The sequence below is a fragment of the Xyrauchen texanus genome, chromosome 49, assembly GCF_025860055.1.
Source record: "Xyrauchen texanus isolate HMW12.3.18 chromosome 49, RBS_HiC_50CHRs, whole genome shotgun sequence".
In the NCBI taxonomy this organism is placed as follows: Eukaryota; Metazoa; Chordata; class Actinopteri; order Cypriniformes; family Catostomidae; genus Xyrauchen; species Xyrauchen texanus.
In genome coordinates, this window is record NC_068324.1 from 7,066,400 (window position 1) to 7,090,419 (window position 24,020).

At 38.2% G+C, this 24,020-nt stretch overlaps 1 protein-coding gene across 2 annotated transcripts in view; it reads left to right on the forward strand.

Moving 5' to 3' along the window:
• LOC127640371 (A-kinase anchor protein 13-like) overlaps positions 1 to 24,020 on the forward strand; it is a 122,554-nt gene that overhangs the window by 18,700 nt on the left and 79,834 nt on the right. For both annotated transcript variants that reach the window (XM_052122885.1, XM_052122886.1), the window contains exon 2: positions 10,565 to 10,608. In XM_052122885.1, coding sequence (XP_051978845.1) covers positions 10,576 to 10,608 — 33 coding nt within the window. In that variant the 5' untranslated portion in view covers positions 10,565 to 10,575. The remainder of the gene's footprint in view (positions 1 to 10,564; positions 10,609 to 24,020) is intronic.

Below are 24,020 nucleotides of genomic sequence, written 5' to 3' on the forward strand. Positions count from 1 at the left end.
AAGGTTTTAACACAAACTTTAAATACCCTAGCGCAAAATCCTTACACAAAGAATTGACCGACAGGGCATGCAAATCACAGACTCAATGCCACTAGCAGTGCTGTTTTGAGTCAAATATGTATAACTGTTGTCAAGGGTCGAACAGAGCACTTTAGAGTGCGTCTAAAACAACAGATAAATTCCACAAAGGAACGCGGATGAGACGAAAAGGCCTAAGCCAGCGTACCCCACGCATAAAGCGATAGATATGAGAATGTCTACCGACAGAGACTCAATTGATAAGCGCATGTTCAGCCACTATAGCAGCAACATAGACTTTAAGCGTTGCCGGGGCAACCCCGGCCTCTAAACGCTCATGGAAAAAATCAGCTCTGTACTGCTAGGGCAGTGAACTGGATTTTCACTTTGCGCTGTATATCAAGAAGCAACAATACGCCACTTAAACATGTATATAGCCTCCTCATTGATGGAGCTCTAGCATTTAGAATGATTCAGCGGGGGATATCCCATCATAAAGTGCATCGATGCCCAATGGTGCCTGGGGCGAGAGAGAAAACGAGAGGGGACAGTGCAATGTCTCGCTCAAAGCGAACAGGTCCCCTTCCGCTCTGCCGAACCTCCTCCAGATTTGTTCCATGATCTGAAGATGTAATGTCCACACTCTGGTCTTCAGACCCCGTCTTGACAGGAGATCTGCCCACAAGTTCAACCGGCCCAGAACATGTACCTCTCGTAGAGACATTGCATTGTCCCGTGCCCACAGAAAACTTCAACGTGCCAGCCTCAGCATGGCATGAGAGCGCACCCCTCCCTGGCGATTGATATTGGACACCACTGACCTGTTGTCTGACCAGATGAGGACAACACTCTCCTGAATCTCCAGAAGGAAAAAGCTTAATGACAGCAGCACCGTGAGCATCTTCAGCCAGTTTATGTCCCAATATTACCGCTGGTCCATCCAGACTCCATAGGCTGGATGACCTTTGTGTACAGCACCCCAACCCATGGAGGAGGCATCTGTCGTTATCACCTTGCAGAGACACACCCTTCCCCATGGAGCACCCGACATCAGAAGGCGGGTCTGTTTCCATGGCAGCAGAGTTTGGTAGCACCCACATTTCACTATGAATGGACGAAGTGCATGCGTTAGTAGTTGAAGTCCCTTTGTGGAGTTCATCCAGCACTGAAAAGATCTTGCATTCAACATGCCCAAGGGAATGAGACAGTGGACATCGCGATCATGAGCCCCAAAAGCTTGTGAAAGAACATGTTCCACTCTGAATATCGCTAGACACTGGTGTAATGACAGAATGCAAGCTGGAGACAGGCGTGCATGCACCCCCCCCCCCCCCCACTTCTAGAAACAGAGTCTTTTATCTTGCCAACAGGACACTCTGCATTGATGCAGCCCTAGATTGCTCAAATGGCTGAGAACAAAATCTCAATGCTGGGCAGCCAAAGTCTCTGAGTGAGCTAACACCAACCAATCATCGAGAATTCAAAACGTGGATGCCTTTAAGCCTCAAGGGCGTCAGAGCTGAATCCATGCATTTTGTGTTAAGTGCATGGTGCCAGTGCATGTCCGAATGTACGGATGCAAAATTGGTCTTTGGATCTGAGACAACCCTTGTGATTCGGTGCAATCTGAATATGGAAATTAGTGTCCTTCAAATCTATTGTCTCAAACCAGTTCCCCAGCTGTACTTGTGACATTATTTGTTTGTGTGCCAGCATTCTGAAACAACATTTAATTAGGGTGAAATTCAAACGTCTCAAATCCAGAATGAGACACAAGCCGATGTTTTTTTTTTTGTGAATAAAGAGTGAATTTCCGTATCAAAAATTGGGCTTCCTGAACAGAAACGTCTGTCAAAACAACCCCATTGAATACTGGCAGAGCCTACCTGAATTGAATGACAATGCTTTTTTGTTCAAGGTACCCAGTTCGAACTGGCCTGCAACTGCTGCCAAGCCGCTAGACAGGCAGAAAGAGGTATTAATGCATGGCTCTCGCCTGTAGCTCACTCTTAACCACTAGATGACATGCTTGGCTTACTTTTGAGACCTACCGCACAACCAGCAGCACAGCAGACGGTGGCCTTTGCGCCTCCACTATAGTGACTGTTTTAATGGGATTTAATCATGTTTAAGCCCTTATTGTATTCAAGTAGAAATTATGAGCACCCTGAAATGCATTTACAGCAGGGACGCTGACAGAATAAAACTTTTCCCAGGTATTTTGAGTAGATAAGAGTGTGTGAATGTCATTTAAGTGCCATCAGCCAATAAATTGGCGTGATTGTATAAGGGCTTCAGGCCACGTGACACACTGTGTCCCATAGCGATCATATGCAGCTCGAATTCTTTGAAAGGGAACCCAATATTTGTGCAAGATTTCACACTTTATGTGTGTTGATTCACCAGACGTGATGAATGAGTTACTGGCTAAATCGCCTCAGCCTGTAATCCTATTGAAACCTGACACTCATTCATGCTCTGTTCCTCCCAGACATATTGTGTTTATCACTATGTCAGGTGGACCTGGAACTTGCTTGTTGTGCTGCACAGCTGAATCATTAGGGAGGTGTATGTGTTCAAGCTGTATTGATTTCTTGAGTCACTCTTGATGGTATTTAGCCAAGTCACGGAAGAACCTTGACATTCAATTGTAAATGGCCTAAAAGGTTATTTAGAACTATGCTTCCATATTCTCAACATTAGTCATGTGTTTGGATTTCATGCAAATGGTTCTGCCATTTATTCAAATTAAACATGTTATATTTGCCCTTGGTTTTAATCAGCCTTTCTGTATACTCGGAGATATGATCACAAGGACCTGTTCTAATCCCCCAGAATGGCTTGCAGTCAAAGCACTGATGCAGAACATTGCCTGCTCTCTTGGTTTGAACCCAGTGACCCTTGTTTGGGAACGCTCTAGTTTCCTCCATGTCCTCCTTTAACGACAAAACCACATTTCACTGCTACCCATAAAACAAATGCGATTCCAGCTTAGCACGACTGCGGTCTTTTAGCTAATCAGCCTTAAGCATCCCGCTCAGTGTTCCGGGGAATATTTTAGGCTACACAATTTGTGCATCAATATTTTCAATTCACCATGGTAAAAGCAGAGCTGTACACTGTTCTCTTCAGTGCTTCTCATTTTCTTTTTAGGAGTTTAAAGCATTAAAATCCTAAAAGCATAATTAGTCTGTTTACAAAAAGATAGCTTGCAGAACTGAAGGTGTTTTTTTTATTTTTTTTGCTTTATAAGTGACAAGGGTTGCCAATGTTGTACTCCATTCTGCTACCACATAGATGTTTGTGTGGAGGTAGGTGGGGGTGTAACTTATCCCAAAATCAAAGATAGGAAAAAGAGATGAACCCTACAACGTTTAGGAATTTCAGTTGCAGTTTGAAAGGTAAAAGCTGCAAGGCCATTTTTTCTGTGGTGATGTTTGGCAGTTTGTAGAATGACCTACTCAGATGAACCATTTGTAAGTGCTGCAGTACATAATTTTCTCCCCAAAATCACTAGTTCAGGTTGGAGCTGCTAATCATTACGTAAACATGATTACTTCCTTGTTCCCATAGGAACAGAACACGTGTCTCTGAGGCTGTTCATGCAACATGCTATTAGTAGCACCACAGGAAAAGGTAAACACTATTGAATCAATTCAAACATATATGATTGGAGATGCTACTTGTCAGTAACTCTGCAGAATAGGGCCAATGTCAGGGTAGCAGAACATTCAGTAGCAATGTGTCGAGTTCTAGTGTTGTTCATGTTGTTGGTCCAGAGTCGTTTGCGTTGGGAACTGGTGGTTCCAATGGTGGTTCAGTTGCAACAAACTCCTTAAAGGGATAGTTCACCCAAAAATGGTAATCATTTCATTTACTCACCTTCATGCCATCCCAGATGTGTGTGACTTATTTTCTTCTGAAGAACACAACCAAATATTTTTAGTTGAATGTCTCGGCACTGTAGATCCATAAAATGCAAGTGGATGGTGTTCAGCACTTTAAATCTCCAAAAAGCACAGAAGGTAAGTAGTGGTCAACTGATATGGGTTTTTTAAAGGCCATATCACACAATTTAATATAGTAATATAACAAACATAAAATTTGTTAAAAAAAAAAAAAAAAACTATATTCTCTTATTTAGCACTATTTTAACTCTATTTCACTCAAAACTAAAATATATTGCGTTTTAAAAGTTAGACAGTGGTTTCTACAGATTTCTCTTTAGTCATCAAATTTTTATAATTTATTTGCACATGAAGAAATTGTTACTATATTAGGAAATAACAGCACACACTGTAGTCCAGCAACCATGGATGGCATGTTCACGTTAGCAATCGCATTTACTCAAAAAATAAAAAATTATTGGACATACAGTGCATACTGAATAAGACATTTACTTATAGCACACGTGAAGTGCTTTTACCTTGGGCTGCATCTGAAAACGTAATTTGCTGACTTGCTACCTTGTTGACTAATCAGTTAATGGCTTAAGTGACCTTTGTTTTGAATGAATGGAGTTCTTATGTAAACTGGTCTCCGAACAGTTTGAAAGCACCTTGTTTTCATCGTACTTCCATATACAGCCTTTGGAGGATTTACCTGGTTTCGGACGTAGCCTTGAAGTTGCGCTCACGTGCTCGTGCAGTCCAGCACGAGCAACTATCTCCAGACAGTTTAAACAGCCTGCATCACCTACTTAGATTGTCACGGACAAACCATCATAATTTGAGAATGAGAGGAACTTTTGATCCTGAAGTTTTGATTCTGGCTGACAGAATTCGTGCTTCAGAGGAAGAGATTAGATGTGCGCTTGATGGGAAGAAAACACTGCATTTTCGTCTGGTTCGTGAATTACATCTTTTTAAACAAGATATCTTCATATTTGTAGACGTTATATAATATTAGTTTTATTTATATTTTTTTTATGGGGTTATTTTTATTTCATATTAACAGACAAATTTACAAATTGAATGAGATTTACAAATAAAAAGTTGGTTCACTCATAAATTGAATCAGATCCACAAATAAATGTAAAGTTTCAGAAAATAAAGTGAATTCGCAATTAAATAAAATCAGATTTGCAATTTACAAATATATTTTTTAACTCTCAAACACAACTCTGTCCAGCATTTATTTGTGAATCACATGCAATTATTTGTGGATTTGCTTCCTGTGCATTTGTGGATCGCTACACGCATTTGCCGATTTTGAAACAAATCTAGCGTCAAGACGTGCACTCAAATCTACAAATAGGTGGACTCCACCCATCGTCTACTCATGCAATCAGATAACGGCCACATTACTCTGACCAGCACGTTCAATCTTCAACCAATCATGCTTCGTTTTAAAATTAGGACGGGACCACAGTCACAGTGCTCTCATTAGCATGGAATCAAGCACATACAGATAAGCTCCAAGGCCGCAACTTTTTAAAGAGATGCAATCAGAGGAATACTGTTAATTTTGTATAATTTTCTCTCAGTTATAAAAATGTGTGGTGTCTTGTGAAATGTTGACAGCTGAAAATTGCCCATTTGTAGAGTGTCCTGATTATTAGCTTTATAGCTAACCTGGCTGACTGGATGAGTCTGCTATTTTAATTTTAACCAAGTTTCTTGATTGAAATGTGCCGTCGAAACCTTTACTCTTAATGTTACATGGCAGATCCTAACAGACACACATTAGACGCTACAAAAGATCAGTAGTACAGATAGTGTCTTTATCAAACATGAATCTATTAGATGATCTTAGGAGCACAAACCATAAATTAATAACCTATATTATTATTATTAGTAATGTACTTGTTTTTAATGTGTTACCGTTATTTGTTCCAATCATTTGTGCAGAATGCTCTTACCTTGACTAGGAGGATCCGTCCCAGACAACTGATACAACACCATGGCATGGCAATGAGGATGTTCATGTTCAACAAACTTAAGCAAAATGCAAGCACTTAATTTGTTATTTTCAATTGCAGTGTTTGTGTGTAAATACATACTCAATGTTAATGTCATATGTAGTTACATGCATGACAACCTGTAATTTGTAACCAAAGAATCGTACCTTTTAGCCAGCAGACTTGCTTTAAAGTGTTAAAAAAAACTGTATGGCAGAGAGAAAATGTGCCCCGTCTCTTTAAGGATCTGCCACCAATCCCAAACCTGAGAGAATAAAATGGCTGCTCACTTGAGTGCACCAGGTGTGTGAGACGAGTGTGGGGTGAACAGAGTTTGTGCTTTGAGAAAGTTTGTCCTGTGTACATGTGATATCAGGAGTGCCATTGGAGTGAGAAAAGAACAAAGAGGACTACAAAAAGGTACTAAATAGTGCTTAACACTGTTTGCCTGGTTACAAAGTATTGACCAAACCATCTAACATTGACTCAATGTTTCAACTGAGTGGCGTGAGTAGCAGAGGATTGCTAACCCACTGAAGTGCTCTGTAGTAGAGTTGAGTTGGATACAAGATCATTTTTTATGTGTATTCGAGTTTTGAACTGAGTTTTGAAAATGAACAAAACTTCATTTTAACATGGTGTGTAACAGGTGGCTTAGAGCTATCCGGGGTCAAATTACACTTGGTGACAGGCCTAATCCTGTCTTGCGCACAACGTATTATTTAATTAAATTATTTATTTACATTTATTCTAGGGACTGCCACCATTACAACAGATACTCTTTAAAAACAAAATATTTGTCAACTAAATGGCAAAAAAAATGTGTCAAATGAGATGACATTATTTCTACTCGTTCATGTTGTTCCAATCCCAAACGACTGACTTCTGTGGGAGGAACTCAAAAGGAGATGTCAGGAATAATGATAGGTACTGACAGCCTCGCTTTCATTTCAGCCTCATTAGCAGCATCCACATTGTACAATGTATTCTCATATTCCACAGAAGAAACTGAATACTACAGGTTTTAAAAAACATGAGTCAAGTAAGTCAACCCAAAGACAGTCATGTTCTCAAAGTTGATGGGCATTACACAGGGGAAACATCTAAAAAAGATGGCAATAACTAATGTGTCAATTATCACTGTCAGAACATGATTCTGTATTTTATAAAGGGATCCTGTAATAGTACCTCCTAAAACATTCACACAACATTGCTAAAATGCAAAATGCTAATATATATTACAACTGCTTTTATGTTAACATTAACATAATTTGAAACCAAATTTTTGGCATAGCAGATCTTGTACACTGTGTAATATAGGGTATTAATTTATGGTTTGTTGCTAAGATCATCTAATATGATTCATGTTTTATAAAGACACTATCTGTACTACTGATCTTTTGTAGCGTCTAGTGTGTGTCTGTTAGGATCTGCCATGTAACATTAAGAGTAAAGGTTTCGACGGCACATTTCAATCAAGAAACTTGGTTAAAATTAAAATAGCAGACTCATCCAGTCAGCCAGGTTAGCTATAAAGCTAATAATCAGGACACTCTACAAATGGGCAATTTTCAGCTGTCGACATTTCACAAGTCACTACACATGTTTATGTCGACAGCTGAAAATTGCCCATTTTGATCATTGGCTTTATAGCTAACCTGGCTAACTGTACAAGTCTGCTTTTTTAACCAAGTTTCTTGACTGAAATGTGCCGTCAAAACTTTACTCTTAATGTAACTGTTACACTTGTGTAAAATCACCATGCAACTACTGCTTTATGCAGCACAATGAGCTAGTATCTAACAGCTAGCGGTCGGGTTATTATTATACTTTCACGGCAGTAGAGGTGGCGCAACAATGATGATCAGCCTATAATTCCACCCACTTTGAGGCGGCATTAAACGGTAGTGGAAAAGAAAACTCAGAAAAGTAAAGCAAGTAGAGTCGAACCATAGTGTGCAGTGGAAAAGTGCCATTACTCTGCTCTGGACATGCTGTGCTCTGATGGCTATATGGAAAATGCAGGTTTGAATCCAGCCTGTGTCATGTCCAGATCCTGTTCCCCTTCTCACAGTACATAATATCCTGTTCTCTAATGTGTTGATCAATAAAATATGGTGAAAGCTTCGATTCCCATTTTAATTTAAGCCGGTCCTTTAAGATTGTTGCTTTTCAAACTGGGTTATATGTCATTGAGATCTTGGTTAACCACTCAAAGGCTCCCCTACGACAAGATAAGTCTTTTACAATCCTTGAAATGTGTCTCGCATCATAGCCAAAATCATACAGTGTGAACCAAGTTTAAAGTTCTGAAATTTGGCTGAAATTGTGGTATAGTAATGCTTGAACAATGTGAGTTATGTATTCACAAATAAACATTTGTCTGTGTTGCTTGTATATTTGTCCCTGCCTCTCATATTGAAAGACAGTTGTCGAATTAGGTTATTGAGCATCTGAGGTCATATTTATACATTTGTTTGATAAGACCAGAGTTTGATCTTGTTTCTTGCATCTATTGTGCTAGATGTAGTGTATGAGCCTTTGCTTGAGAGGATGAAATAAGTGGTTATAATTGGAAACCGCTGATTATCACAGTAACCCATCCTGTTGAGCTTCAACAGTAGCCCGATTATTCAGCTAAAAGAACAAGAGTACTTGCCTGAAGAGGCCATGACCCCTCTCATAATGTCCAACCCTATACCCACTCTGTTGCTCACCCCTGACATCATCCTAATTCAGTCTGGCTTTCAATATGTCAATTTCAGATTCCTACTTCCTGTCTACCCCTCCCCCACCACGTGTAAGATAGTGGGGCATTTTGCGGGGTTTTATAGCTTCTCAAAAAGCCCAAATTTGCAGCTTGAGTTTCAGCTGTGCCAGAAAGTAAGCCAAGGAACGCAAATGACTGCCCTCTCTCGCTCTCGGGCCTATAGACAGGAGTGTTTCAAGGGTAACCACTGGCTTGCTGACTTTGCATCCAGTATGTCGTTATGTTTAAAGCTTCCTCAAACAAACCAGTACTCTTACTCTCAGTTGGCGAGTTTGCACAATTTTTTGGCTTTTTAAGGAGAACTGAAAATTCTACCATGGGTACAATGGTAGAATGTGTTGCTTGTAAAGGTGTGTGTGTGTGTGTGTGTGTGTGTGTGTGTGTTCCTGTGTGTCCAGGTTATGAGTGGGGCCACAGATAACCACGAGGACCTCCTAAAGGCCAATACCTCGCCTGGGGCAGATAACGGAAAAATAGATTGGGGTGGTTTCTCATCCATAGTGAACAGAAGTTGTCACCCATTTCCCATTTTGTTGCAGTGCTGATTTGGGGTGGCTTGTAGCCGTCACATAAAAAGGAGATGAACTTTGTTTTTGCATTGGCTAATGCTTTTTTCTTGAATCATCTGAGATTTGGGTGTTGTCTGAAGTTTTGTGTGATTGGTGGTTGGGTTTGCTGTGTGTTGTGGGCGAAGAGCTGTGGTTAGACAATGCTTGGGTAAAGCGTTACACCTTCTTGCTGCTTGCAGGTGGGGAAACATGCTTTGTGGCCAGCTGCAAGATTCCTTCGAGTGTCATGTTCAGTGCAGGCACCAAAGCCTTTCTTTCTGTGACACACTTATACATCAAATAGATTATGTGTATGAGATGGAGAATGATAGGTTCCACTTTTCAAATGGTTCAACAGCAGGTCTAATGTACCGTACACTAATGTAGTGGTGTTTCTTTAACTTCGGGCACTTTAAGGACTTCTAGAAAGTAAAGTCTCATTAAAATATATTTAATCTCAGGCATGCTCTTCACTGACACTTGCTGACTTTTAAAAATACTACACTTTGAAAAAGATCTTTATTAGGGGTAAAACTGTTTGGTGTGTCAGACATGGCACCACAACTTTGGAACAGTCCTAATTTTAAAAAAATGTTCACCCAATATTTAAATGGTTTGTTTACTTATATCTTTGTTTAGATTAGCATAGTTTAAACATGTAATTTGTATATTTATATTGGATTTTCATGGTTTAATATTGAAAGTCTTGGTCTAGCACAGGGTCAATACTGTAAAATCTATGCATAAAAGGCATTTGAAATGTTGCAAAAATAAGTGATGAAGGCCTGATAAAAAGTTTCCAAGTCTGTTTTAATGTAACCTTCATATACTGTAGCAATAAGAACAAAACTGTTTGTTTTAATTAAAATAAACAACTGGGACATGCAATTTCCATAATAATATGCACACTAATGTGGAACACAGTCTACAGATCTGACACAGTTTTATGACAAGAGAAAGCTTGGGAGAACTTGCTCTCAAAATTTTAAAAACATTTTGCACCAATTTGTCAGGTTATAACACTGATCAAAATGTCCATGAGCGGATGTGCGTTTGCGTCATTTATATTTTTATTAAAGGTTTGCATGACCAAGAATGGCCCGATCATTATGAAACTAATTTAAGCGAATGTCCTCCTAATGGTTACTTGGGTTGCAGATGTGCCCGTTAAAAGCCCTGGCTGAACTGTGTCATGTGGCCCGTTGCTCAGGGGCCATTTTATATCCAAAGATGTACAATGAAATGAAAATGGATGTGCGAGTGGTAAATGGACATGCCATTTTCTCAAAAAATTGTGATTCTAACATGTTTTTTTTTTTTTCTCTACAGTGGCCAGTGCCATGAAATTGAATCCACAGCAAGCTCCATTATATGTAAGTATAGCAGTGTACTGCAGGTAATTTCTCAGTTGTTTTGGCCTCTTCGCTCCATATTAAAGTAATAGTTAACCCAAAATGAATATTCTGTTCTCATGTTGTTCTAAACCCATATTCTGTTCTGCCCTACAAATCAAAAAGGCAGTAACTACGCAGAGTGCAGAATGGATGTTACTGTACTCATGCTTTGTTTCACTAGGGCTTTTTGCAGTTACTGTACAAACGACTACCATTTTTCTCCAAAACAACACACATTTGAGATAAGATGTTTCGTCACATAACAAAGGATGCCTTGAATGTCATGAAAATGATAATAACTCATTTTTGACCAAAAATGCAGTTACTGCCTTTTTGTTTTGTATGGCAGTTTGTTTTGACCATGGAATACGACATTTCTGAAGATCTTGATCTCAAGCTCCAGTGTCCTTTTTGGAGACTGATAGCCCATTTTATTGCATGAGCTATATAACAATGCTTCAAAAGTGCATGCTGGTTTGAAATGACATGAGGGGTAAATACTGACAGAAGTTTAATTTTTGGGTGAACTATTCCTTTACCCAAAGCTTTTTACATGTCGATGGATATCTCTAATGAGTCCTGTTTGCATTTTCCCTCTTGATCTGTGTCCGGATGTTCTGGTCCTTGATCAGAGCGTGGGGTGCTGGGTAATTGTTTTTGTTTTGGAGCCAAGCTCTTTTTTTTTTTTTTTTTTATTAGATTTGGAAATGTAAAAAAATAAAAGCCCACGTGTCAGCAGGTTGTCAGACCAAATAAACCACAACACTTTCAGATTATGTGTGAAACGGTGGAAAAGTTCACTGAAACAAACCACACTACGTGACAAAACAAATGCTAGTAGCCATGGTAATGTCAACATCCTGGATGTAGCATAGATGTAACTTTGAAAATTATGATCATGTTCACAGGTGCTTATAAGCAGACCAATAATTTCCTCTTATTATATCTTATTTCCTCCCAATAGTTTCATGTTTTTCATTAAAGAAAGTTAGTCATATGACTTGTGACGTGAGTAAATTATTTTTGGGTGTGCTATACTTTTAAGAGTTGCTTTTGCCATTATAAACAGCTGTTGAGGTGTAACTGTACAGTTACTCCCATACATCCTCATCATGAACTGTAAAGAGCGTCATAGAGACTGCAATGATACGCCATATTTGAAACACAGCTGTGACTCATTGTGACCTTGCTGCATTTGCTGTGTGTTTGTGTGCTTATGAGCGTGTGTTTGGTTAGAGCTGTAGCCCTTTGCTGCTGCACGTGTGGTTTTTCCATTTTGAGCAGTTGCACCCTGCAGGTGGCTTGCTTGATGAGGCATTGTATTGCTTCTGTTCAGGACGTCTTGCTGAAATAAAAGCATGAAAGCTGCACAAAATAACAACCGGACGAAAGAAATAGTTAACAGTATGCAGTCCAAAACAAATGATCCTTATGGAATAAAGTCTAATCCACTCAACACAAAATTCAAAATTTTATGGGTGTGATTCTGACGTCACTGGACTTCTTGTTGCTGAAGGCATGCTGCACAAGTGTTTGTTTGTAGCCTGCTTAAGGCTGCTTGGCATTGCTTATTCTTATTCTCAAATGTTCATCGTTACATTCATCGTTCATCATAGCCTTTGTCATTTTACCGCGTTTCAGGTAAAATGGTTTCACTGTAATATGCTCCCTGCTCGTCGTGAATGACGAGGTTTATAGTAGATTACCGTAATTTCCGGACTATTGAGCGCACCTGAATATAAGCCACACCCACTGAATTTAAAAAAAATTATTATTTTGAACATAAATAAGCCGCACCTGTCTATAAGCCGCAGGTGCCTACCGGTACATTGAAACAAATGAACTTTACACAGGCTTTAACGAAACACTGCTTGTAACAAAAATAAATAGGCTTCAACGAAACACGGTGTGGCAGCGGGGGCGTGGTCAAGTGCCCGTCCGGGAGAGAAAAGCGGTAAGGGCGCTTACATCAAGTGCTGAAAACTGTCACACTGGTGCCAGTGTGACAGTTTTCCCAAGGAGGACACGTGAAGCAGGGCACTTGACGTTCCAGGTAAGGCTTTTAATGGCCACAGCAATGTTTACAGTCAATATTATAACGTTTCTCAATTCTTGGTCTTCTAGACTAACGTGTGTCTGTCACTCACTCACTCACTCTCTGCTGCCTTTTTATGCCGCTCTCCCCACGCTTACTGAAATTAGACACAGGTGTTAGACATTAGCTCAGGTGTAAGCGCCCTTACCGCTTTTCTCTCCCGGACGGGCGCTTGACCACGCCCCCGCTGCCACACACGGCTTGTAACAAAAAATACAAAATGACCAGTAAACAGTAGCCTTGCAAGAACGTCATTGGTCACTATCTTCCTCCTCTTTTGCACATGAAACCACTGAAGTCATCTCCTTCGGTGTCGGAGTTGAAAAGCCTCAGCTTTAGTTGTCTTTTTGCACTGAGTCAATTCATCACGCTGCTGTTTCCAACGTCTCCCGTGCAGCAGCTCTATTTCCTTTTCCAACAGCCAGATCAATCGCCTTCAACTTGAAAGCTGCATCATATGCATTTCTCCGTGTCTTGAGGGTGACAAAATTACTACCGTAATCAGAATGATGGGAAGTTTGAGCACGCTTGATTTAATCTAAACAGTAAACAAAAAAAGTTGTTTGACCTTAACCCGTTCGGCAATTTCATTGGTCTAATGAAAGCTTCACGGCGCCAAAAAACTGAGCACGTCACAGAATGTTTTTTTATATTTTCTATAAAATTTGAAAGCGGGAAAAATCCATATATTAGCCGCGTCATTGTATAAGCCGCGAGGTTCAAAGCGTGGGAAAAAAGTTGCGGCTTATAGTCCGGAAATTACGGTAGTGTCACTGAATGGCTGGAAGTCTGAGTGGTGTCTGGAGAATAAACTAGGATTTATAGACAATTGGAAGAGTTTTTTGGGTAGACCAGACCTGCTAAAGAGAGACGGACTCCATCCCTCCAGGGAAGGTGCCGCTCTCCTCTCTAGTAATTTGGCTCATAGTCTTAATAATGATAGTATTTGACTAACTGGTGCCCAGGTCAGGAAGCAGACAAACTGGTTATTCCGAACGTCTGCGAGCTGCCTTGAGACGTCACACAGGTCACATAAACTACAACACATAGAGACTGTATCACCTAGATATCTCATAGAGACTGTGTCTGTTCCCCGAACTACCAAACACAATACCCTCACTAAATCATTTAGAACAAATTTGATTAAGGTCAAACTTGAACAAAACAAACAAATTAAAAATACACATATAAAATTAGGGCTGCTACACATTAGATCTCTTTCTACCAAAGCACTAATTGTTAATGAAATGATTACAGATCATAGATTGGATGCACTCTGTTTGACTGAAACCTGGCTTAAACCGGATGAATATATTAGTTTAAATGAATCTAATTCCCCAGGTTATTGTTATAAACGTGAGCCTCGTCTGAAGGGTCGAGGAGGAGGTGTTGCTACAATTTACAGTGACTTATTTGGTGTTTTGGAGGACAGGCTATAAATGTAAGTGTTTTGAACTAATAATGCTTAATGTGACACCGTCAGATATAAATAAAAAATCTCTGTCGTTTTTTGTCCTTGCTACAATGTATAGATCACCCGGGCCTTATTCTGATTTCCTTGGTGAATTTGCTAATTGTTTTATCAGATCTTGTAGTTACTGTAGATAGAGCTTTATTTTTTGGTGACTTCAACATTCACATAGATAATGAAAATGATACATTGGGATTAGCATTTATTGATATTCTCAACTCTCTTGGAGTCAGACAAAATGCAACCGGACCAACTCATCGCCATAATCATACGCTAGATTTAATTATGTCATATGGAGTTGATGTTGATAATATAGAAATTCTGCAGCAGAGTGATGACATATCGCGGATCATTACCTCGTCTCTGGTATGCTGCAATCAGCTAATGTTACTCAATCCACACCATGCTATCGTTCAGGTAGAACTATTCTTTTGACCACTAAAGATAGCTTCACTAATAATCTTCCAGATCTATCTCATATACTCAATAAACCCCAAAGCCCAGAAGAACTTGATGAAATAACAAAAAATATAAATGCAGTCTTCTCTAGCAGTCTTGATATTGTCGCCCCACTTCGATATGCAATCATATGTCATACCACCTCAGAAAACAATGTCTAATAATTTTCCTTACGTGCAACTACAAGGCCAGCTCTAGGAAGCTTGGTGCTTCCAAACTTCACCCATTAACGGATGAAGGAATCCACTGTGCTCATTGGGACCTTCAGTGCTGCAGACATTTTTCTGTACCCTTCCCCAGATCTGTGCCTCGATACAATCCTGTCTCGGATGTCCACAGACAATTCCTTGGACTTCATGGCTTGGTTTGTGCTCTGACATGCACTGTTAACTGTGGGACCTTATATAGACAGGTGTGTGCCTTTCCATATCTTGTCCATTCAACTGAATTTACCCCAGGTGGACTCCAATCAAGTTGTAGAAACATCTCAAGGATGATCAGTTGAAACAGGACGCACCTGAGTGTCATGGCAAAGGCTGTGAATACTTATGTACATGTGATTTTTTTTTTATAAATTTGCAAAGATTTTAGGAAATCTTTGAGGAAAATAATGAATTTAATAATGAATTTTGAGGAAAATAATGAATTTAATCCATTTTGGAATAAGGCTGTAACATAACAAAATGTGGAAAAAGTGAAGCGCTGTGAATACTTTCCGGATGCACTGTACGTAGAATATAAGTTCTTCGTACAGGGATAACATCTTACACTCCCTCAGTTTATGTCTAGACCAACCCACAATTCGGCTGCTTTAGTTTAGTCTTTAGTTTTATAATCTATAAATTGAATGGCGTCTATGCTTATATTTTTTGTTTTACTGTCTCAACCTCGGGACTCCTATCCTGAGGTCACCAGAACCGGCTGGATCCAGCACCATTCCTGCTTCGTGTTGGACTCCACTGCTACATGTCGCTGAATGATGATGACTAAATGCAGCCGGTGCCTGCCAAACATCATTTCAGTCTATTATGTGGACTTCAGAGGATGAACTGATGCCAACTCCAACCATAAGACATGGGATACTTCATATGCCATTGTCTAAACCTTGGATTTAGGATGGACCACACCGAACCTCACTGAAATTACTAGCCAGGTTGAACTGCGTTTCACAACTCTGTTCTCTGCCTGCATCACCTCGGTCTTGATGGACTACAATCTTGAAATGGAATGCATAGACTAACAATTGCCAACAAAAGCCTTCATCAGCCAATTAACAAGGACAATTGCATCTATGTCAACTTCTGCAGTTTATCCAGGATGGACTTTAAAGACATTAGTCATTAATCTTACAATTCAAACAAAATCGATGTTTTAACACTGACCCTTAACCCTTACTTAGTTTAATAATTTTAAACCATGACTTTAACGATATATAAGTAATATTTACGTTATATTCATGCTGGTTAGCAAGAGGGGAACTGGCCCCCACAGTGAGCCTGGTTTCTCTCAAGGTTATTTTTCTCCATTAATCAACATCTTATGGAGTTTTGTGTTCCTTGCCACATTCGCTTTCAGCTTGCTCACTGGGGTTATTAATACAATTATTATTGAATTAATTATTTTTAAACACGATTAACAATCGTATTTATCTAATTACACAATGATGGTTCATCGACATTATAGACATTACAGTTTTATTGTCTGTTAATGCCTAATCTTCTGTAAAGCTGCTTTGAAACGATGTGTGTTGTGAAAGGCGCTATACAAATAAAATTGACTTGACTTATCCTAATTTACTCACCCTCATGTCATTCCAAACCTCCTTTGACCTTCTTTCTTATGCAGAACACAAAATGTTTTTAAGGAGTTAAGTAGTCCTTCACTAGGTTTATGTGCCATATTGACAGTAAATAGTGACTGGTAAGTCAAGCTTGAAATTTCTTTTTTAAACCTACAGATAAGACTCTTCTGAAGAAATACAATCCCTTTGTACGATGAACAGAATTAACTAAACGAAAGTGGCTACATCGATAGATGGTTCTCACTACAACCAAGGACATTTTTTTTTAAGTTTTAGACTTAACATTTGATTTAAGCACTTTACTTTGTGATATTACAATATGATTTAACTTTAGGGTATGCAAATAATGACAGCATTTACATTTTTGGGTGAACTTTTTCTTTAAGCATTGACTTGCAGCGGTGTCCTCATTCTCTTTTATATGTTGTTTGGAAAAAAGAACAAATATATTTTTCAATTTAAGGAAGTGATTTGAGTTTGAGGAAATAGAATTTAATCAAACCCCCCCCCTTTCCTCTTTTACATTCCACCATAATGTGCCTTATTACATTCTCTCTCCATGAATCGATTATGGATGTACACGGCAACAGTTTACAGTTCTGATAACCACAAGATTTTACAAAAAAAAATGTCAGTTTTTCTTCCTGATGTGGGAATAAAGAAAGATTATTGCAAATAGATGAGTTTCAAAAATACCAAAAAGAGCAGGGAATAAACTGCATGGAGACCTGTAAGCTTAAATAGCACATTATATAGTTCGTGAAATTATGAAATCGCTCTCATTCACATTTCCATGGAAAAGAACATTTGCTTAAAGTTAACTTTACTGGGTGAATCATGCGTAACAGTGTAACAGTCTGATGAATTCCTCTTTGCCACCTGAACTTTTTAAGAACGTTGAATCTTTGAGACACCTATGCTAAAAAAATAAAATAAATCTATAGACAGCGGAAAAAAATAAAAATAAAATATATTTTTATAAAATATAAAAAAAATTAGAGATGCCGATACCGATCTCTAATTTTTTTTTTTTTTTTAACACTAAGATCGGCAGATACTGATACAGATTTATTTCTTAAAGTGCTCTTTGCCACACTTTTGGAAGTTATATGCTGCAGTTATGTGTTTATGCCCCACACAGTAAAATTACAGTAACACTTTACAAAAAGGTTCCATTTGTTAAAATGATTTAACAACATTACTGTAGTTAACATGAACTTAATGTTAGTTACAACACCTACTAATACATTTTTAAAATCAAAAGTTGTATTTGTTAACATTATTGAACTTTGAATTAATCATATTTTTATGAACTAACATTGATTAATAAATTCTGTAAACAATATTGTTAATTGTTTGTTCATGATACCTAATGTATTAACTAATTTAAAAAAAGAAATCTTTTTATTAAGTGTTTAAGTGTAGGGCAGTGGTGGCTCAGCGGTTAAGGCTCTGGGTTACTGATCAGAAGGTCAGGGGTTCAAGCCCCAACACCACCAAGACACCACTGTTGGGCCCTTGAGCAAGGCCCTTGAACCTATCTGCTCCAGGGGCGCCGTATCATGGCTGACCCTGCACTCTGACCCCAGCTTAGCTGGGATATGTGAAAAATAAATAATTTCACCATGTATATGCAGAAATGTATGTATAATGTGTGACAATTGATCAATTAAATTAAATTAAATTATTAAATTACAAAATGACAGTAAAATTTACTTTGTGCCTTTAATTGTGACTTGCTAACCTTTATTTGTATTAAAACCATTATGAATAGTTCTGTTGTCAATATCAAAAGGTCATTGTGACATACTGGCAACCGAAAACTATGAGAGCATCATACACAGCAGAGATACTTTCAAAAATAAGAAAAAAATGTATATATACATTCCAAGTTCTAAAACTGCTCCAGTGAGAAATCATAAATATCTATGATTTGTTTACTGTCTTTGGCATCTTGTAACACAAATCACTATTTATTAAGCAAATGTGTGAAGACACGGTGCCGTTATTGAAGGTTAAACAGTTTTATCTTTTATTAGTGGTATTGTGACCAAAATTAATCTGTTTAAAATAGGGATCCTCACAGAATAGCACTGGGATGAGTGACTGATGATGAGAAATTGAGAGTGCTCATGTTGCAGAGAGAAGCTAAAAGCACTCATGAAGTCTCAAACAGTCTCCATCGCTCCACATAACGTCCGGTTGTCATGACTCGTGTTACATCACATGCACTCAGATTTTTAATTGCATGTTTATTTGTGATTTAATTAATTTTTATACCCATTAGCAGCCTCTTTATCCTCTTCCTGCTCGCTGTTCAACGGGTCACAATAACTACTGTAATGATTATAGAAAATGGGCAACTTAATATTCATACACGTGTTTGTTCTTACACATTTAAAAAACAAACAGCATATTCATGTGAATTACATAATGTTTTAAAGTGTAAATTCATGAATGCATAAGAATTGCCAACAACTTACCCTCCAAAGGCCAATCTGTCATGCTTCAAGGGCTGAGCAAGTGCTCATTCATTAGAGTAGCAGTGTATGTGGGATTCCCTGCGTGCTGCAAAAAAGATAGGCCCTAAATCTTGGCACGATCAGCAATCACATATTTAAGATGAAAATTTGCCGATTTCGATTGGTAGCGATCAAATGGTGCACCCCAAGTCAGTATAATATATTTTAAAAAATAAAGATATGGTCAAAGACATCTGTCCAGCGCTTCTATAGATAGAAAAACAATCTAAAAATGGCTCAGATACTCAACCGCACAGATACTCGCATAAACGGGTCTGAACAACCCCTACATTTCCCAATAATTAAAAAAAAATAAAACTAACCGAACCCAGCTTGAAACCTGCCGGTTTGTCTGGTCCTGTCGGGCTTGGGTTTGGTTGAATACCTCTATTCCCTAATTTATTTTGGTATTGAACAATATGACTATAGTCATATAGAATTGATAAGTTTGACTTTCACCCCTCATGAACAGTAAAAATGTTGCTGCTTTTACAGAGGTTAATTTGTCGTGAAGTCCTGACAGCACGACTTGCCTTGCTATGAAACAAGCTATGCTTTTATTTTTTTTCAGTAGTAGCCTGAAGGAGGTCAAGGCTTCTTTATTCTGAGTTAGCAGGTGTACGGACTCGTTACTTCTATGGTTGTTGTTTTAAGAGCTAACAGAAGCGATGGAGGGCTGTTCAATTGCTCTGTTCACCATACGACACAGGCTAATTTGCTCTTGTTAATTATAAACAGAGGAAAGGCTGTTTTGGGTTTCAAATTACCCAAATGTAATGTCGTGAAACATAAGCTGTGCTTTGAACATTGCCTTTGAACATCTAAACTTGTTCTGCTAAATTTTAGATAAACGTAAGTAGCAAAAGATGCACATTGGTCAGTTTTCTCAGACGAGGCAGCGTACCAAGTGTTCTTTTAAGCACAGGGCAAAAACTCCTCGTTTGGCACACTGACTTTTAGGTGACAAAGTGACCTAATAAACACTATACGATCACAAGGACATGTATCGCAAAATCAGAGTATTGCCATTGAGTCTCCAAGGTGGTCTATGTTTCATCACCCTGCTTATACTCTCGCCTTTGGCACTTTTCCTGGCCGAGCACCTGCTATCCATATTGGGCTGCTGTGTCTAAAAGTGGCCCATGTCAGACTTTAGCATGTTAGCTGTAAAAATGAAAGATATTTACAACTGAGGAACATTTCTGGAGCACTTGCATGGCTTCTGATGTGGCAAAGTAAAGTCTTATACATGCTTTGTGAACAAAGTGTGGTAGCTGAAGGCTAGGTTGCCCTTAAACAGCCTTGGGATGTGGTGGTCAGATTCCTACTCTTTTTGCATGTTGCGCAGATCAAAGGGGTCACAATAACTGCTTTGCATGCATGTCGTCTGTCATCTGACTTGTCCATAAAAGGCCCTGCCCACACCCTGTGAATCTACCAATGAGAGCCAAGCTTGGTTGCACCAAAGTGGAATAAACAATCTCTTGTCAGCTCCGTGCACACCATTTCTGTCTTTAAAGATAGTGATCTTTTTTGTAAACATAATATCTAGCCTCCTTTTACTCATTCACCTGCTTGTGTTGTCATCGCCCCATGAATGGTGTGTGCAACAGGTTTAGGATGTTTTTAAATGCCAATCACATTCAGGGAGCGTATGCATGTTACTTCTGAAGAACGAATGTGCCATAAATTTGGAGACCAAGGCTGTTTTTGCTGGCAAGAACAGTGGCATCTTAGTTTGGCTTTCTCTTTTATAAACATTGTGTCTGCAACACAAAGGGTTGTCTCCAGTTTAATGTGTTTCCAACGTCTTTGCCACAAAGCTTGTATATCGATGAGATTCTGTGGAAATGGTATACACTTTTAGCTCTTTTATATATTGAAATTAGATTTTGTGTAAAGAAAATTAAGCCGACATGAAAACATTTTGCATTACAGGCTTGTGATTATTTTCATGACAGCTGCACATTTTTCACGCCCCAAATCTCAATATCACAATGTGAAAAAAGATGGCCAGTATGATCAACTTTTTACTAAATGTGTATCATTTAAGTGTCAATGTCACTGCAATGTGTACGTACTTTTTTATTATTTTGAAAATAATAAAATTGTTACAATGATTTTTTAATACTACTAGTTACTACTGACACATACTTTTTTGTTAAAAAACGTTTTGATCGAATTAATTACACGGTGTATATATACAAATATTTTCTGAGAAAGCCCCTCATATAACAATAACTCAATATATAATGATGAAATAATTATACATAGTTATCTTTAAATATTTAAAAATGATATATAATATAAAAATATTCAGATAATTAAAATGCATTACATTCATGTGGCAGAGGAGTTAATCATATAGGTGTCTTACATGATAAGACAACACAAAAAGCGGCTTCAGAATACAATGTAGTTTACTACTGTTCACAGCAATCCATTTCACAAGTGAATTTGTCAATCAGTTGCAGATTTATTATGAGGGCTTGTTTAAGGTCCCGTCAATGTACGCCTGCGTCTGACATGCTTGTGTAGAGACTCAGGTGTGTTGCGTCGTAAATATAACATTTTAGGTCACTGTGTCAAGTTAAATATAGTTTAATACTTAGAACACATCTTGAGATCCCTTAGTTCGCATTTGCGCCCAAATGTTTTAAACGCAAGAAGACACATATTTGTGTTGTGCTGCCTACTGAAGGGTTGATTTGTTCACTGTATAAACTGTGCATTGCTCACACACCTGAAGTTTCACTTACTGCCCTCTGGAGTAAACAGGTGGTACTACAAGCTTGCTTCCTTGGTACAGTCCGGCGGCAGGGCGGTTTATTGCGTAATTTTTTTATTACGCGTTATTTTTTTTTTTTAACAAATTAATCTCACTGAATTAATGCGTTAAATTGACAGCCCTAATACTTTTATAATAATAATATAATAATAATAATAATAAAAATTATGTAAATATTTTGTTTTAACATGCGGTAAAGAAATTGTCATAATGGACATCTATTTTTTTTGCATTGCAGTAATGATATTTGGGGAATAAAATGTGTGCATCTGTCATGAAAATGTCACTGTGCAAAAAATCTTAATTGCCGAAAGATAGGCTTCATTATAAATGTTATTTCTTTCATTCTTTTGATTTTGGCGTAAAGTAGGACTAGGAAATGTTTTTTGTCAGGTTTCATGAGAATCACCCCATCAACACCTATTATCACACACTTTCCGTTGCAGAATAAATTAATCATTGGTGACAAATATGCCTGCTAATAGGGTATTTCTATTATGGCATTTGTAATTGAAAATGTACACGGTGCTGCATCCAGTCATTATTAAGTCCAAGACTGTTGTAGTAATGGCACCTTCTATATAGAGATCTCAGCTATGTTTCGTGACATTTCTTTCCATTACCTTAGCTATCTAGAGTAGAAGCATTACTCTCACAATGAGCACAGCCATGTCTCTGAATCGTGCCTCGGATGTTGCCAACAACAGCCAAAAAAGCAGCTGACTGGCATTTGGCAAGGGGCAGCATGTGGCATCTGTTGGTCTGGCCAATAACAACAGCCCTCGCAATGATGTCCCACTGCTTATGTCACACTCTTAAATCGTTGTGTATAGGGCAAAATGCTGTGGTGAGTCGCTATAGGTAAAGGCAGTCTCTCTCTCTCTCTCTCTCTCTCTCTCTCTCTCTCTCTCTCTCTCATATTCACACAAATCCTATAAATAAGTGTGGAAATATAAGACGGAGGGCCATGCCTTTGGTGCTGGGGTTTCAGTGTTTTAATAAACTTGGAGCTACTGTACATTTGGACAGCTTAATGGTATAGCCTAGTAATATTAAGTTGTTTGTTTGTAAGAAATAAAAAAATCCAACCGCAAGTGGTCTAATTTGCACAGCAGATTTGGCTGCATGCATTGCTACCTTTTGGATGTACTATTTTATTCATTTGTTTTTGGTTTGGTGTTTTTGTTTGTTTTCCTTTGTTTTTTGTTTGTTTCTTGTTTCTTTTTTGCTGTATTTTGTTTTGCTTTGGTTTGTTTGTTTTTGTCTGAATTAAAAAACAATTGCAAGTAGACTTGTTTACATAGGCGATTTGTCTGAATGCATTGTTGCATTTTGAATTTATTTTATTTCTTTATTTTTGTTTGTAGTTTTTTGTTTTATGTTTTTATTTATTTATTTGTATTAGTTTCTTTTATCTGAAGTACAAAAAAAAAAACATCTGCAAGTTGTCCTTGTATTGTACATGGCAGATTTAGCTGAATATGTTGTTGCATTTTATTTATTTTTGTTTTGTGGCCATGTATGTTAATTAAACAATCTTTAAAATGGCAATTCAGAGTAACATTATGCCATAAATACAATTGCATTTTCAGCCGAAACGAATGACTTAGAAATTCACCAATACAACTATCCACGGTGATCAAATATATCTTTTGAAAGAACTATAAAAGGTTCTTAACACCATGCATTAGACAAGCCATTTGAAATCTTTAAAGAATCTATAAAAATGTCATGCACACGCACACAGTGAGCATTTACAGGCAGCAAAACTATAATTATGAGGGTGGGGAAAGACTAATTACTGTTTTTCCAGTATTTGTTGATTATGTATAGTGCTCTATACGCACTCACTTTGTAATGAAACACACGTCTGTTTTAATGGACAGGTGTTGATGCCAACCTGTTGTCTGAGTGATCTCTAATGATGATTTATAGGAGTTCATGCTCTGTGTTGTGTAATTTTCTACACCCATAAAGGATTAAGTGCTTTTTCAGCAGCGGTTCTAGCTGTTCAAGAGAACAAGAGAAGGACTGAAATTACAGTCATTGATTACTGTACTTCCCCTGCAATTTAAAATGAACTTTTGTATAGTAAACAGTTGAATGCATTCTCAGTCTAATAGTTATCAATATTTAAATAAATGTGGGTGCCATATATAGGAAATATCTTGTCAAGTTTAAAGAACTCTGTGGTGCTATCAAAACTGTCCATTTGACTCTTTGACTATTTGATCTTAACCAGAGCAACATTGAAA